A 17,601-nucleotide genomic window follows, 5' to 3' on the forward strand; every position below is an offset into this window, starting at 1 on the left:
CAGGACTAAAACCAGCACCTAAACCAGGACTAAAACTAGGACTAAAACCAGGACCTAAACCAGGACTAAAACCAGGACTAAACCAGGACTAAACCAGGACAGAAACCAGGACCTAAACCAGGACTAAAACCAGGACCTAAACCAGGACCTAAACCAGGACTAAAACCAGGACCTAAACCAGGACCTAAACCAGGACTAAAACCAGGACTAAAACCAGGACCTAAACCAGGACTAAAACCAGGACCTAAACCAGGACCTAAACCAGGACCTAAACCAGGACCTAAACCAGGACCTAAACCAGGACTAAAACCAGGACCTAAACCAGGACAGAAACCAGGACCTAAACCAGGACTAAAACCAGGACTAAAACCAGCACCTAAACCAGGACTAAAACTAGGACTAAAACCAGGACCTAAACCAGGATTAGAACCAGGACTAAACCAGGACTAAAACCAGGACCTAAACCAGGACTAAAACCAGGACCTAAACCAGGACTAAAACCAGGACCTAAACCAGGACCTAAACCAGGACTAAAACCAGGACCTAAACCAGGACCTAAACCAGGACTAAAACCAGGACTAAAACCAGGACCTAAACCAGGACTAAAACCAGGACCTAAACCAGGACCTAAACCAGGACCTAAACCAGGACTAAAACCAGGACCTAAACCAGGACCTAAACCAGGACTAAAACCAGGACTAAAACCAGGACCTAAACCAGGACTAAAACCAGGACTAAAACCAGGACCTAAACCAGGACTAAAACCAGGAGCTAAACCAGGACCTAAACCAGGACTAAAACCAGGACTAAAACCAGCACCTAAACCAGGACTAAAACCAGGACCTAAACCAGGACTAAAACCAGGACCTAAACCAGGACCTAAACCAGGACTAAAACCAGGACCTAAACCAGGACTAAAACCAGGACTAAAACCAGGACCTAAACCAGGACCTAAACCAGGACCAAAACCAGGACCTAAACCAGGACCTAAACCAGGACTAAAACCAGGACCTAAACCAGGACTAAAACCAGGACTAAAACCAGGACCTAAACCAGGACTAAAACCAGGACTAAACCAGGACTAAAACCAGGACCTAAACCAGGACTAAAACCAGGACTAAACCAGGACTAAAACCAGGACCTAAACCAGGACCTAAACCAGGACCTAAACCAGGACTAAAACCAGGACCTAAACCAGGACTAAAACCAGGACTAAAACCAGGACCTAAACCAGGACTAAAACCAGGACTAAAACCAGGACCTTAACCAGGACTAAAACCAGGACCTAAACCAGGACCTAAACCAGGACCTAAACCAGGACTAAAACCAGGACTAAAACCAGCACCTAAACCAGGACTAAAACCAGGACCTAAACCAGGACTAAAACCAGGACTAAACCAGGACTAAACCAGGACAGAAACCAGGACCTAAACCAGGACTAAAACCAGGACCTAAACCAGGACTAAAACCAGGACCTAAACCAGGACCTAAACCAGGACTAAAACCAGGACTAAAATCAGGACCTAAACCAGGACCTAAACCAGGACCAAAACCAGGACCTAAACCAGGACCTAAACCAGGACTAAAACCAGGACTAAAACCAGGACCTAAACCAGGACCTAAACCAGGACCAAAACCAGGACCTAAACCAGGACCTAAACCAGGACTAAAACCAGGACCTAAACCAGGACTAAAACCAGGACTAAAACCAGGACCTAAACCAGGACTAAAACCAGGACTAAAACCAGGACCTAAACCAGGACTAAAACCAGGACTAAACCAGGACTAAAACCAGGACCTAAACCAGGACTAAAACCAGGACTAAACCAGGACTAAAACCAGGACCTAAACCAGGACCTAAACCAGGACCTAAACCAGGACTAAAACCAGGACCTAAACCAGGACTAAAACCAGGACTAAAACCAGGACTAAAACCAGGACCTAAACCAGGACTAAAACCAGGACTAAAACCAGGACCTAAACCAGGACTAAAACCAGGACTAAAACCAGGACCTAAACCAGGACTAAAACCAGGACTAAAACCAGGACCTAAACCAGGACTAAAACCAGGACTAAAACCAGGACCTAAACCAGGACTAAAACCAGGACCTAAACCAGGACCTAAACCAGGACCTAAACCAGGACTAAAACCAGGACTAAAACCAGCACCTAAACCAGGACTAAAACCAGGACCTAAACCAGGACTAAAACCAGGACTAAACCAGGACCTAAACCAGGACTAAAACCAGGACTAAAACCAGGACTAAAACCAGGACTAAAACCAGCACCTAAACCAGGACTAAAACCAGGACCTAAACCAGGACTAAAACCAGGACTAAAACCAGGACTAAAACCAGCACCTAAACCAGGACTAAAACCAGGACCTAAACCAGGACTAAAACCAGGACCTAAACCAGGACCTAAACCAGGACTAAAACCAGGACCTAAACCAGGACCTAAACCAGGACTAAAACCAGGACTAAAACCAGGACCTAAACCAGGACCTAAACCAGGACCAAAACCAGGACCTAAACCAGGACCTAAACCAGGACTAAAACCAGGACCTAAACCAGGACTAAAACCAGGACTAAAACCAGGACCTAAACCAGGACTAAAACCAGGACTAAACCAGGACTAAAACCAGGACCTAAACCAGGACCTAAACCAGGACTAAAACCAGGACCTAAACCAGGACCTAAACCAGGACAGAAACCAGGACAGAAACCAGGACCTAAACCAGGACTAAAACCAGGACCTAAACCAGGACCTAAACCAGGACTAAAACCAGGACCTAAACCAGGACCAAAACCAGGACCTAAACCAGGACTAAAACCAGGACCTAAACCAGGACCAAAACCAGGACCTAAACCAGGATCAAAACCAGGACTAAAAGCTGAACTAGAACGGAACAACTTAAATTAAACTAAAACGGGTAAAAATCAGGACCAAAAGCTGAGCCAAAACCGGACTAAATCCTGGACCAAAGAAGACCAGACCAGGACCAGGATCTAAACCAGACCAGGATCTAAACCAGACCAGGACCAGGATCTAAACCAGACCAGGACCAGGATCTAAACCAGACCAGGACCAGGATCTAAACCAGACCAGGACCTGGATCTAAACCAGACCAGGACCTGGATCTAAACCAGACCAGGACCAGGATCTAAACCAGACCAGGATCTAAACCAGACCAGGACCTGGATCTAAACCAGACCAGGACCTGGATCTAAACCAGACCAGATCTGAAAAACCACAACATTTTTGCTTTTAAGGTGAAACATGTTTTATTTTAATAATTATTATGCTAATGTTACAGTTATGCTAATGTTAGTTATGCTAATGTTAGTTATGCTAATGTTACAATCATGCTAATGCTACAGTTATGCTAATGTTAGTTATGCTAATGTTAGTTATGCTAATGTTACAGTCATGCTAATGCTACAGTTATGCTAATGTTAGTTATGCTAATGTTAGTTATGCTAATGTTACAGTCATGCTAATGTTACAGTTATGCTAATGTTACAGTCATTCTAATGTTACAGTCATGCTAATGTTACAGTCATGCTAATGTTACAGTTATGCTAATGTTACAGTTATGCTAATGTTACGTTATCCTGATGTTACAGTCATGCTAATGTTACGTTATGCTAATGGTACAGTCATGCTAATGTACAGTCATGCTAATGTTACAGTCATGCTAATGTTACGTTATGCTAATGTTACAATCATGCTAATGTTACAGTTATGCTAATGTTACAGTTATGCTAATGCTGTGAATTAAGTTAAACACAACTGCAGAATGTTCTTTAGCACCTGATCTTGTTTATTGCAGCATCTGATCTTGTTTGTTTGTTTGTTTGTTTGTTGCAGCACCTGATCTTGTTTGTTTGTTTGTTTGTTTGTTGCAGCACCTGATCTTGTGTGTTTGTTTGTTTGTTTGTTGCAGCATCTGATCTTGTTTGTTTGTTTGTTGCAGCACCTGATCTTGTTTGTTTGTTTGTTGCAGCATCTGATCTTGTTTGTTTGTTTGTTTGTTGCAGCTCCTGATCTTGTTTGTTTGTTTGTTGCAGCATCTGATCTTGTTTGTTTGTTTGTTTGTTGCAGCTCCTGATCTTGTTTGTTTGTTTGTTGCAGCTCCTGATCTTGTTTGTTTGTTTGTTGCAGCTCCTGATCTTGTTTGTTTGTTTGTTTGTTGCAGCACCTGATCTTGTTTGTTTGTTTGTTTGTTTGTTGCAGCACCTGATCTTGTTTGTTTGTTTGTTTGTTGCAGCAACTGGTTTTGTTTGTTTGTTGCAGCATCTGATCTTGTTTGTTTGTTTGTTGTAGCATCTGATCTTGTTTGTTTGTTTGTTGCAGCAACTGATTTTGTTTGTTTGTTTGTTGCAGCAACTGATTTTGTTTGTTTGTTTGTTGCAGCATCTGATCTTGTTTGTTTGTTGCAGCAACTGATTTTGTTTGTTTGTTTGTTGCAGCACCTGATCTTGTTTGTTTGTTTGTTGCAGCATCTGATCTTGTTTGTTTGTTTGTTGCAGCACCTGATCTTGTTTGTTTGTTTGTTTGTTGCAGCACCTGATCTTGTTTGTTTGTTTGTTTGTTGCAGCACCTGATCTTGTTTGTTTGTTGCAGCACCTGATCTTGTTTGTTTGTTTGTTGCAGCATCTGATCTTGTTTGTTTGTTTGTTTGTTGCAGCACCTGATCTTGTTTGTTTGTTGCAGCACCTGATCTTGTTTGTTTGTTTGTTTGTTGCAGCATCTGATCTTGGCGTTGTCTCTGGAGAAGCTTCGGTTCTGATCCAAAACCTCCTCCGAAAGATCCACCAGGAACCTGAGGCCAGTCCAAGTCCAGGGTCCAGTCCTGGTTTAGACCTGGTTTAGTCCTGGTTTAGTCCTGGTTTAGTCCTGGTTTAGTCCTGGTTTAGACCTGGTTTAGTCCTGGTTTAGTCCTGGTTTAGTCCTGCTTTAGTCCTGCTTTAGTCCTGGTTTAGTCCTGGTTTAGTCCTGGTTTAGACCTGGTTTAGTCCTGGTTTAGTCCTGCTTTAGTCCTGCTTTAGTCCTGGTTTAGACCTGGTTTAGACCTGGTTTAGTCCTGGTTTAGTCCTGGTTTAGTCCTGGTTTAGACCTGCTTTAGTCCTGGTTTAGTCCTGGTTTAGACCTGGTTTAGTCCTGGTTTAGTCCTGCTTTAGTCCTGCTTTAGTCCTGCTTTAGTCCTGCTTTAGTCCTGGTTTAGTCCTGCTTTAGTCCTGGTTTAGTCCTGCTTTAGTCCTGGTTTAGTCCTGGTTTAGTCCTGGTTTAGTCCTACTTTAGTCCTGCTTTAGACCTGTTTTAGACCTGCTTTAGTCCTGCTTTAGTCCTGGTTTAGTCCTGGTTTAGTCCTGGTTTAGTCCTGCTTTAGTCCTGCTTTAGTCCTGGTTTAGTCCTGCTTTAGTCCTGGTTTAGTCCTGGTTTAGTCCTGGTTTAGTCCTGGTTTAGTCCTACTTTAGTCCTGCTTTAGACCTGTTTTAGACCTGCTTTAGTCCTGCTTTAGTCCTGGTTTAGTCCTGCTTTAGTCCTGCTTTAGTCCTGCTTTAGTCCTGGTTTAGTCCTGGTTTAGTCCTGGGTTAGTCCTGCTTTAGTCCTGCTTTAGTCCTGCTTTAGTCCTGGTTTAGTCCTGGTTTAGTCCTGGTTTAGTCCTGGGTTAGTCCTGGTTTAGTCCTGCTTTAGTCCTGGTTTAGTCCTGGTTTAGACCTGGTTTAGTCCTGCTTTAGTCCTGCTTTAGTCCTGCTTTAGTCCTGGTTTAGTCCTGCTTTAGTCCTGGTTTAGGGATCATCTCAAAATGGGTTGAACCCACATTTTGTCTTTTTGTTGCTTTGAAGCTTCAATACATCGTTGTGTCATTGTTTTGAAATGCTAAAAAACTGCAACGAGCATTAGGTCGACATGAGGCGGTGGGGGCGGCCCGTGCGCGGCCTGTGCACACGGTGCGTTGTGATCACGGCCGCAGTGGCCCGTGCGAGGGAGCACCCGCCCCGCTCCCCATGCTGGCCACGGCGCGCCCTGGACCATGTGGATTGAGTAAACAAACATGAGTGACAGGCGACATTATTACTAAAGGATGTTCAGGATGTTCACTAAAGCTGAGCAGGTCCATCAAGATACTATCGTTTTATCAACGCCGAACATGTGATGTGAAGCCAGACAGTCTTGTGGGGGGAGGGGCCAGAACATGGGGGGAGGGGCCAGAACATGGGGGGAGGGGCCAGAACATGGGGGGAGGGGCCAGAACATGGGGGGAGGGGCCAGAACATGAGGGGGGAGGGGCCAGAGAGAGAGGAACAAAATTAAGTCTTTTCAGCTTCAACCCATTTTGAGATGATCCCTTAGACCGACAGAAAAATGTCCAAAAATGTCATTTTAATTCAGATTCTATTGCAAAAAGAAAAACAACCAAACAATTGTAATTATTATTTTGTTTGTTTGTTTAGAGTCGACATGTTTACAAAGCGTATTTAAACCATTTGTTGCCGTCACTTTTCTTTCAGTTTTGATTTGAGAAAACATCATGAAATTTTTATATTTTGTGTTTTAGATTTTAGTAAAAAAAATAAACAAATTTTTTAAACAATATTTTAAATTGAAATTGTTTTAATCTTTACAACTTTTTAGAAATGTTTTCAACATTTGTGTTGTAGCAGTTAAAAAGCTTTACATTTATTTTTTTGTTAAACTTATTCAGAAAATAATATAACATTTACTGTATTTTTTAAAGTATTAAATATGATTAAAAATGGTCTCAGTTTTGATTTAAAAGGAAGTTTCATTTAAACCTTGAGCTTTAAATGTGAAGCTCTGGCGCCCTCTGCAGGTCAAACACACTGAGCTCTGGCGCCCTCTGCAGGTCAAACACACTGAGCTCTGGCGCCCTCTGCAGGTCAAACACACTGAGCTCTGGCGCCCTCTGCAGGTCAAACACACTGAGCTCTGGCGCCCTCTGCAGGTCAAACACACTGAGCTCTGGCGCCCTCTGCAGGTCAAACACACTGAGCTCTGGCGCCCTCTGCAGGTCAAACACACTGAGCTCTGGCGCCCTCTGCAGGTCAAACACACTGAGCTCTGGCGCCCTCTGCAGGTCAAACACACTGAGCTCTGGCGCCCTCTGCAGGTCAAACACACTGAGCTCTGCATAAGTCCCGGGTTCAAATTCCTCGCTTCATTTTGTCGAAATAAAAACAAACAAAAACATCTCAAATCTGACTGAAAACTGATGTAAAAACTCAAATTCTGACTCATTTTTTAAGTTTAACTGTAATAAATGAGAAATAAATAGAATAAAACATTGGACACAGGCAGAACATGCAAACGTCACTCCAACACTTAACCACCAATACTTATCACAAAACAGATTTAATTTAATATCTCTTTATTTTTTTAAAATAATTAAACATTTGTATTTCTCCAACTCTTTTTTGTGTGGGTTTTTTTTCTTCTTGGTTTTCGCAGTTTTTGAAATCATAAATTTTACATTTGGGCCGCGCGAAGTTCACATGAAACTGCAACGAAAGAGGAAGAAACCAGACAAACAAACCACTGTAACCACGGCAACCAGGGAGAAGCGAAGGAAGTCAAGGAGAGGCTAAACGAGAGGCTAAACCCGGACTTAAGTTTATGAAACGATGTTGTGGATCTGGGCACAGCAGCGCGCTAGCTAGCACAAAGCTAATGCTAAGTTCTATTTAAACAAACTAGTTACATTTTAAAGAAGGACTGTCATATTGTTTTTATTTGTAATTACGGCAGTTTGTAAATTGAATATATTCTATTTTACCTCAAAATTAGCGTTAGCGATAGCATTAGCAGCTCATTTGTCACGACTTCAACGCGTTATATTACCGCCTGATTTTTTAGTTCATCTTATTGGCACTTTAGCAAAAACCCAGAGTGATGCTAACAGTGATGCTAACAGTGTGAGCTAACAGTGTGAGCTAACAGCGTGAGCCAACAGCGTGAGCAATCAGCGTGAGCTAACAGCGTGAGCTAACAGTGATGCTAACAGTGATGCTAACAGTGAGCATCGTTGTGCCCATTTGACCATGAAACAAAATCATGGGAATGAAAAACCTCAAAACAAGCACAAAAATATCCCAAAATGTGGCTTCAAATTTGAACTAAACCAGGTCTAAACCAGGTCTAAACCCGGTCTAAACCAGGTCTAAACCAGGTCTAAACCAGGTCTAAACCAGGACTAAACCAGGTCTAAACCAGGACTAAACCAGGTCTAAACCAGGACTAAACCAGGACTAAACCAGGTCTAAACCAGGACTAAACCAGGTCTAAACCAGGACTAAACCCGGTCTAAACCAGGACTAAACCAGGTCTGAACCAGGTCTAAACCAGGACTAAACCAGGTCTAAACCAGGACTAAACCCGGTCTAAACCAGGACTAAACCAGGTCTAAACCAGGTCTAAACCAGGTCTAAACCAGGACTAAACCAGGTCTAAACCAGGTCTAAACCAGGTCTAAACCAGGTCTAAACCAGGACTAATTAGGATTAGGATAAAGTTGCTTGGAGTTTTTCCGTCACACCTTTTAATTTTTACGGCAGATTGGGAAATTGTCGTCATGGAAACCATCGTCACCGTCGTCACCATGGTTACGTCCTTTAAAGCCCCTGAACGTCCGTTTCTCTCGTTGACTTCGTTCATTTCCTCCCAAACTTGACGAGCCTCGAGTTTCTCTTTCGACACAAACTTCTACGACGTCTCGGACTCGTTACACCGTGAGGAACAGTGCCACCGTCAGGCAGCGAGCGGCGCTGCGGCTGAGCGGCTCTGAGCGGCGCTGCAGCAGAGCGGCGCTGCGGCTGAACGTGGAAATGCAGTTTGTATCAGTGCCAGACCGATACCGACACCAGCGAGTCTCGGCTTTTCTGTGAAGCGCTAGAAAAACCACCAAACGTGAGAAACGTGAAAATGTGACGCGTTTGTCACATTTAAAGAGCAAAACCCAGTGATTAGCTTAGCTTGTAGCATGTAGCACGTAGCCCTTTAGAATCAGAAACATTACCGTGATATGTTTTTCAGCTTAAATTTGAACTGTACTTTTATTTTTCAGTTGAATTCATTGATAAATTCACTTTGAGTTCATTTTGCAGGTTTTGATGATCAATAATGCAAAATATTCACAAATACTCTTAATATTTAGAGTTTTCAACGTGAAATCTGAAAAAACTACAAAGTGAAATTGAATATTGGACTTTTCTTCACAGAAAAACTGAAAACTTTTTGCTTCAGGTTTGTTTTTTTTTGAGCAGTTTTAAGACAAAAAAGATGAGAAATGAAAGAGGCGGAGCTCGTTTACGGCAGAAACTCTCAAACGTTCAGACGATTTAAGACGTTTCACTGTCAAAAATGTCATGATTTAGTCCAGGTTTATTGATCAAAAGTATAATTTATGACCAAAAATGTCACAAAAATGATTTCATGTGGTTTTTTTCACCTCGTGTGTAAAATACTCATTTTACCGAAAATTCTCCAAAAAGTCAATAATTTTCGCCCGTAAACGAACTCCGACCCAGCGTTTTCGCCCGTCATGTCGTTTCCAAACGAGGACGGAGCAGGTCAAAGGTGAAGGAAAAAATCTAATAACAAATAAGGAGCATCAACTAATACTTTCCCGCCAAAATAAAAGAGCCCCTTCCCACAAAAGTCTATTTCCACTTTTTATCTTTTTTATTATTGTCATTTTTGTATTGTTTTCGCAATAATATTATCAGCTTGAACGGGAGAAATAAAGAAAAAACAGAAAAAAATAATTATTTACAGTGACGGGGAAGGTTCTCGTTGGCCCGCGTCATGGTAAAACTAAGGTATTCCAGGAAGCGCGCGTCCAAATGCGGCTTTTCGCTTCAAAAACACACTTTCGCGCACTTTTAAACCGAAAAACGACAGCGGAACGCCTTTCCCAGCTACTTTAGTAATTATTTACAGTGCTTTTACTTTGAAATAATGATAGCTAACAAAAACGTGATGGTTCTACGGTAAATAAAGTCGCACAAAACACAAAAAAAACAAAAAAATCAAAATAATTAAGAAAAAAAACAGCTTGGACTGGACTCCCGATTCGTGGAGAAGGAGGAGCAGAACAAAATGGCGGTCGTCGTCGTCGTCGGGGGAAACGGGAGGAGGGAGTGGACAGGAAGTGAGGTTAAGGTTCGTTAAGTGGGGATAATGGCGTCGCTCCGAAGGCCGCGTTTTAGCTCCAAGTCCTCCAGCTTCTTCCACAGCTCCTCGCGCTCCTTCTCCTTCTTCTTCTCACTGAGGACGCAAAACCAACCAGTTTAGAGGAGGGGCCAGAGGAGGGGCCAGAGGAGGGGCCAGAGGAGGGGCCAGAGGAGAGACCAGAGGAGGGGCCAGAGGAGGGGCCAGAGGAGAGACCAGAGGAGAGACCAGAGGAGAGACCAGAGGAGAGACCAGAGGAGAGACCAGAGGAGAGACCAGAGGAGAGACCAGAGGAGAGACCAGAGGAGAGACCAGAGGAGAGACCAGAGGAGGGGCCAGAGGAGGGGCCAGAGGAGGGGCCAGAGGAGAGACCAGAGGAGAGACCAGAGGAGAGACCAGAGGAGGGGCCAGAGGAGGGGCCAGAGGAGAGGCCAGAGGAGGGGCCAGAGGAGGGGCCAGAGGAGGGGCCAGAGGAGAGACCAGAGGAGAGACCAGAGGAGGGGCCAGAGGAGGGGCCAGAGGAGGGGCCAGAGGAGGGGCCAGAGGAGAGACCAGAGGAGGGGCCAGAGGAGGGGCCAGAGGAGAGACCAGAGGAGAGACCAGAGGAGAGACCAGAGGAGAGACCAGAGGAGAGACCAGAGGAGAGACCAGAGGAGAGACCAGAGGAGAGACCAGAGGAGAGACCAGAGGAGAGACCAGAGGAGAGACCAGAGGAGGGGCCAGAGGAGGGGCCAGAGGAGGGGCCAGAGGAGAGACCAGAGGAGAGACCAGAGGAGAGACTTACCGCTGGCGATCTGATTTGTAGGTGGCTGTGAGTTCATCGAATAAAGTACTGTTCATCTCCATAAAAGCCTTCAGGACGTTGTACACCAGCGCCACGATCGCCCTGAGGGGAACAACGAGAGAAAGGATTAATACACAAATATAACTGTAAAACACACAAATATAACTGTAAAACACACAAATATAACTGTAAAACACACAAATATAACTGTAAAACACACAAATATAACTGTAAAACACACAAATATAACTGTAAAATACACAAATATAACTGTAAAACATACAAATATAACTGTAAAACATACAAATATAACTGTAAAATACACAAATATAACTGTAAAATACACAAATATAACTGTAAAAAAACAATATAACTGTAAAACACAAATATAACTGTAAAATACACTAACTGTAAAACACAAACTGTAAAATACACAAGTATGTGGAGTTTGATTAAGATTAACGCCCCGATACGCATCACAGCTTCAGTATTTCTGTATTCAGTGCTCTTTGCTGATAGTTAGCAGTATTTACAGTAGTATTACAGTAGTATTACAGTAGTATTTACAGTAGTATTTACAGTAGTATTTACAGTAGTATTTACAGTAGTATTACAGTAGTATTACAGTAGTAGTCACGGGTTCCAGTGCTCTTTGCTGATAGTTAGCAGTATTTACAGTAGTATTACAGTAGTATTTACAGTAGTATTTACAGTAGTATTTACAGTAGTATTACAGTAGTATTTACAGTAGTATTTACAGTAGTATTTACAGTAGTATTACTGCAGTACTCACGGGTTCCAGTGCTCTTTGCTGATGCGGTACAGGCTGGAGAACATGATGGGCAGGATGACGCTGGAGTTTTCCTCGATCAAACTCATGATGTACTCGTTATTCCAGTAGTACAAGGCTCGCTCTGCCACCTGCAGGACAACGGAGGAACTGCTCAGTATTCGACGCTCCTGATCGATGCTCGAACTCGTATTCAAACTCATTTAAAAATACATTTCAGATTCAGTTTTCTGTGACTAAACACGCGCTCAACACCACGAGGCGCTCGGACTGGTTCAGAGACGTTTAAACCCTCTGGTCGGTCGGTGGTGAAACGTTACCTGGAAGTGCGGGCTGGACACACATCTGGAGATCTGTTTGAAAAGTGGCTCCTGGATTTTGACAAACTGCGTGGGCTCGATCACGTCCAGGATCTCCTCCAGCTCGCCCAAGAACATCACCTGCAGAAGGAGCAGAGGAGCGTCCTCACAACGTCCTCACAACGTCCTCACAACGTCCTCACAACGTCCACACAACGTCCTCACAACGTCCTCACAACGTCCTCACAACGTCCTCACAGACCAACGTCCTCACAACGTCCTCACAACGTCCTCACAGACCAACGTCCTCACAACGTCCTCACAGACCAACGTCCTCACAACGTCCTCACAACGTCCTCACAACGTCCTCACAACGTCCTCACAGACCAACGTCCTCACAACGTCCTCACAGCGTCCTCACAACGTCCTCACAACGTCCTCACAACGTCCTCACAGACCAACGTCCTCACAACGTCCTCACAACGTCCTCACAGACCAACGTCCTCACAACGTCCTCACAACGTCCTCACAACGTCCTCACAGACCAACGTCCTCACAACGTCCTCACAACGTCCTCACAACGTCCTCACAACGTCCTCACAACGTCCTCACAACGTCCTCACAACGTCCTCACAGACCAACGTCCTCACAACGTCCTCACAACGTCCTCACAACGTCCTCACAACGTCCTCACAACGTCCTCACAACGTCCTCACAGACCAACGTCCTCACAACGTCCACACAACGTCCACACAACGTCCTCACAACGTCCTCACAACGTCCTCACAACGTCCTCACAGACCAACGTCCTCACAACGTCCTCACAACGTCCTCACAACGTCCTCACAACGTCCTCACAACGTCCTCACAACGTCCTCACAACGTCCTCACAGACCAACGTCCTCACAACGTCCTCACAGACCAACGTCCTCACAACGTCCTCACAGACCAACGTCCTCACAACGTCCTCACAACGTCCTCACAACGTCCTCACAGACCAACGTCCTCACAACGTCCTCACAACGTCCTCACAGACCAACGTCCTCACAACGTCCTCACAGACCCACGTCCTCACAGACCCACGTCCTCACAGACCCACGTCCTCACAGACCAGCAACGTCCTCACAGACCAGCAACGTCCTCACAGACCAGCAACGTCCTCACAGACCCACGTCCTCACAGACCCACGTCCTCACAGACCCACGTCCTCACAGACCCAACGTCCTCACAGACCAGCAACGTCCTCACAGACCCACGTCCTCACAGACCAGCAACGTCCTCACAGACCCACGTCCTCACAGACCCACGTCCTCACAGACCAGCAACGTCCTCACAGACCCACGTCCTCACAGACCAGCAACGTCCTCACAGACCAACGTCCTCACAGACCCACGTCCTCACAGACCCACGTCCTCACAGACCCACGTCCTCACAGACCCACGTCCTCACAGACCAGCAACGTCCTCACAGACCAGCAACGTCCTCACAGACCAGCAACGTCCTCACAGACCCACGTCCTCACAGACCCACGTCCTCACAGACCCACGTCCTCACAGACCCACGTCCTCACAGACCCACGTCCTCACAGACCAACGTCCTCACAGACCACTAACGTCCTCACAAACTGTCACACGTCCTCACAAACCGTCACACGTCCTCACAAACCGTCACACGTCCTCACAAACCGTCACACGTCCTCACAAACCGTCACACGTCCTCACAAACCGTCACACGTCCTCACAAACCGTCACACGTCCTCACAAACCGTCACACGTCCTCACAAACCGTCACACGTCCTCACAAACCGTCACACGTCCTCACAAACCGTCACATGTCCTCACAAACCGTCACATGTCCTCACAAACCGTCACATGTCCTCACCTCTTTTTGACTGCACGTTTTGGGCCAGAACTTGAGTAAACCTCTGATCACCTGAAAGACAAAGAGGTTTTTTAGTATTTACAGCTCAGAAAACGGGTTCAAATACAACGCTGTCCCAGCGAGTAAACTGCAAGACGAGGAGATTAAACTGATAAAAATCCTTAAAATTTAAATATTACAAACTAAAAACGCATTTTCAATTAAAGCGCCACCGGCCAATTGACCCCTGACCTTTGGACTTTACACAAATGTCTTCTGGAGCTTCTGAATCAGATTTATTCCGACTTAAGAGCTGCAACTGACGATTTTCTTCATCAACTGGACGAGCGATTATTCTTTCAACAACTCATTAGGACCAGGTAACGATGAATCCATTCATTTGAGTTTGTTTTGTTTTGACAATTCCTCTTGAAAACTGAAGCTCGTTTCACTAAAAATCAACTTTCGGGACTTGTAATAAAGGAAAAGTCAAGGCCTATTATTACTTTTTATGTTTTCGGAGATCAAACTGACCCTGAATCATTAGAACGTTTGATTTGGCTGAAAACATGAGCGTAATAACTTTATTTTCATGTTCAACAGCAGCTTCCTTTTATCAGACGGTGGGAGAAAAGGATTAAATGACTAAGAGTTATGTTTAAAACGTGGTTAAAGCTCCGTAAAGTCCTAAAACATGAATAAGACAGAAATACTCACCGGTTCTGTTAATGTGGGGTCTTTCTCTAGGAACTGTACAATGCAATACGCCAACTGTGAAGAGAGAGAGGTCAAGCCTGAGGAGGTTCTCTGCAGCCGTTTCATACAAAAGGAGGAGGCGTTTGAGGACCAGAAACAGTTTTATGGCTTAATTGTAACGGGGCGATTATAGTATTTGAATCCGACTTGGGGCCTTTCGTTCTCGCAAGTGGTTTTGGCGCTTTAGGAAAGGATTAAATCTGCCGTCTTTTCGCTGACAGAGGAAGTAAACACAGACTTACTGCAGCTTTAGTCAAACAGAGGAGCGTTTTAGCTTTCTGTCACTTTTTGTCTGATGTAAATCGCCCCGGGAACGACTGAACTATGACCCCTTGAGGCCATTTGTGGCATTGCGCGTCAATGGGTGTTTTTATGAGGGGCGGAGTCAAACTAGACACACAAATGATCAAAAATAAATCAAATGCAAAGTAAAATGCACAGAATAGAAAAACGAGCTACGAACACTGTTACTGTTATGATCATATTCATTCATTCATAAATATAATGTGAATGATCTGGAACATTAAAGGGCTAGTTTAGTGTTCGAACAGTTATTTCTACTGAACATTGACTTTTTAAAAACATTTTCAACCAAATAAATGTGTAAATATGTGACTGAAGAGAATATTTATGTGAAAAGTGAATTATTGATGAAAAGCAGACATTGTTTATTCTTTTTGTACATTTTGATAAAAAAAAAGCTGTTTTCTTATGTGTTCTTGAGCCTGTTTAGTCCAGAAAAACATGACCAAAATATGACTCAAATATGTCTTTGATCACGATTAGAAGCGTAATCGATGTAGCTCTAATAAACAGACTTTAAAACACGACAAAAGACTTTCTATAACGAAGACGGCAGAATTTTACAATCCAAAGTAAAGATTTGAAAGAGAGAAACATTTAAAGGGTCTGAATACTTTGCGTACTCGGTGTGTGTAACAGGAATGATCCTTTCACTGTCGAACACGAAAATAATCGTCATTTGTCGACGTCACGAGGTTAAAGTCGTTTTGTGGTGATGGAAACGGCGGATCTGGACCATAAACGCTCGTAAATGAAGATTAATAATTAAACGTTCTGTAAATATGTAACGGAAACGACCTTGAGCTTCAAGACACGAGCCACTTTGTGATTGAGACGTTTTATTAACAGGCGTGTTCAGGGTACAGTTTGGACGTGTTCAGGGTACAGTTTGGACGTGTTCAGGGTACAGTTTGGGCGTGTTCAGGGTACAGTTTGGGCGTGTTCAGGGTACAGTTTGGACGTGTTCAGGGTACAGTTTGGGCGTGTTCAGGGTACAGTTTGAACGTGTTCAGGGTACAGTTTGGGCGTGTTCAGGGTACAGTTTGGACGTGTTCAGGGTACAGTTTGGGCGTGTTCAGGGTACAGTTTGGGCGTGTTCAGGGTACAGTTTGGACGTGTTCAGGGTACAGTTTGGGCGTGTTCAGGGTACAGTTTGGGCGTGTTCAGGGTACAGTTTGGGCGTGTTCAGGGTACAGTTTGGGCGTGTTCAGGGTACAGTTTGGACGTGTTCAGGATACAGTTTGGACGTGTTCAGGGTACAGTTTGGACGTGTTCAGGGTACAGTTTGGGCGTGTTCAGGGTACAGTTTGGACGTGTTCAGGGTACAGTTTGGACGTGTTCAGGGTACAGTTTGGGCGTGTTCAGGGTACAGTTTGGGCGTGTTCAGGGTACAGTTTGGACGTGTTCAGGGTACAGTTTGGGCGTGTTCAGGGTACAGTTTGGACGTGTTCAGGGTACAGTTTGGACGTGTTCAGGGTACAGTTTGGGCGTGTTCAGGGTACAGTTTGGACGTGTTCAGGGTACAGTTTGGACGTGTTCAGGGTACAGTTTGGGCGTGTTCAGGGTACAGTTTGGGCGTGTTCAGGGTACAGTTTGGGCGTGTTCAGGGTACAGTTTGGGCGTGTTCAGGGTACAGTTTGGGCGTGTTCAGGGTACAGTTTGGACGTGTTCAGGGTACAGTTTGGACGTGTTCAGGGTACAGTTTGGGCGTGTTCAGGGTACAGTTTGGGCGTGTTCAGGGTACAGTTTGGGCGTGTTCAGGGTACAGTTTGGGCGTACAGTTTGGACGTGTTCAGGGTACAGTTTGGGCGTGTTCAGGGTACAGTTTGGGCGTGTTCAGGGTACAGTTTGGGCGTGTTCAGGGTACAGTTTGGGCGTGTTCAGGGTACAGTTTGGGCGTGTTCAGGGTACAGTTTGGGCGTACAGTTTGGACGTGTTCAGGGTACAGTTTGGGCGTGTTCAGGGTACAGTTTGGACGTGTTCAGGGTACAGTTTGGGCGTGTTCAGGGTACAGTTTGGACGTGTTCAGGGTACAGTTTGGGCGTGTCCAGACTCACCTGTGCGTGGAAGAGGGACAGGCTCCGGACCGTGTGGAGGGGAATCAACACTTTGACGAGGAACTGTTTGTGTTCAGCTTTCAGCGGCAGAGCGAAGCCGTTTATTATACTGCCAAAAGAAAACACAGCTTCATGTCTCGGATCATCTGGACACACGGGACACATGACACATGGGACACATGACACATGGGACACATGACACACGGGACACATGGGACACATGACACACGGGACACATGACACACGGGACACATGGGACACATGACACACGGGACACATGACACACGGGACACATGACACACGGGACACATGACACACGGGACACATGACACACGGGACACATGACACACGGGACACATGACACACGGGACACATGACACACGGGACACATGACACACGGGACACATGACACACGGGACACAAGACACACGGGACACATGACACACGGGACACATGACACACGGGACACATGACACACGGGACACATGACACACGGGACACATGACACACGGGACACATGACACACGGGACACAAGACACACGGGACACAAGACACAC

The 17,601-nt window shown here is 45.1% G+C and overlaps 1 protein-coding gene across 2 annotated transcripts in view; it reads right to left on the reverse strand.

Moving 5' to 3' along the window:
* Positions 1 to 7,364: 7,364 nt before the first annotated feature.
* Positions 7,365 to 17,601, reverse strand: part of LOC140370314 (serine/threonine-protein phosphatase 2A 56 kDa regulatory subunit epsilon isoform) — a 42,545-nt gene continuing 32,308 nt past the window's right edge. For both annotated transcript variants that reach the window (XM_072457428.1, XM_072457427.1), the window contains exons 8-14: positions 17,044 to 17,152; positions 14,645 to 14,698; positions 13,949 to 13,999; positions 12,089 to 12,208; positions 11,772 to 11,899; positions 10,979 to 11,080; positions 7,365 to 10,290 (exon numbers count right to left, since the gene is read on the reverse strand). In XM_072457428.1, coding sequence (XP_072313529.1) covers positions 10,191 to 10,290; positions 10,979 to 11,080; positions 11,772 to 11,899; positions 12,089 to 12,208; positions 13,949 to 13,999; positions 14,645 to 14,698; positions 17,044 to 17,152 — 664 coding nt within the window. In that variant the 3' untranslated portion in view covers positions 7,365 to 10,190. The remainder of the gene's footprint in view (positions 10,291 to 10,978; positions 11,081 to 11,771; positions 11,900 to 12,088; positions 12,209 to 13,948; positions 14,000 to 14,644; positions 14,699 to 17,043; positions 17,153 to 17,601) is intronic.

Source organism: Eucyclogobius newberryi, unplaced genomic scaffold (assembly GCF_026437365.1).
Source record: "Eucyclogobius newberryi isolate DKJ021-1_F unplaced genomic scaffold, fEucNew1.0.hap1 SCAF_21, whole genome shotgun sequence".
NCBI classification, from domain to species: Eukaryota; Metazoa; Chordata; class Actinopteri; order Gobiiformes; family Gobiidae; genus Eucyclogobius; species Eucyclogobius newberryi.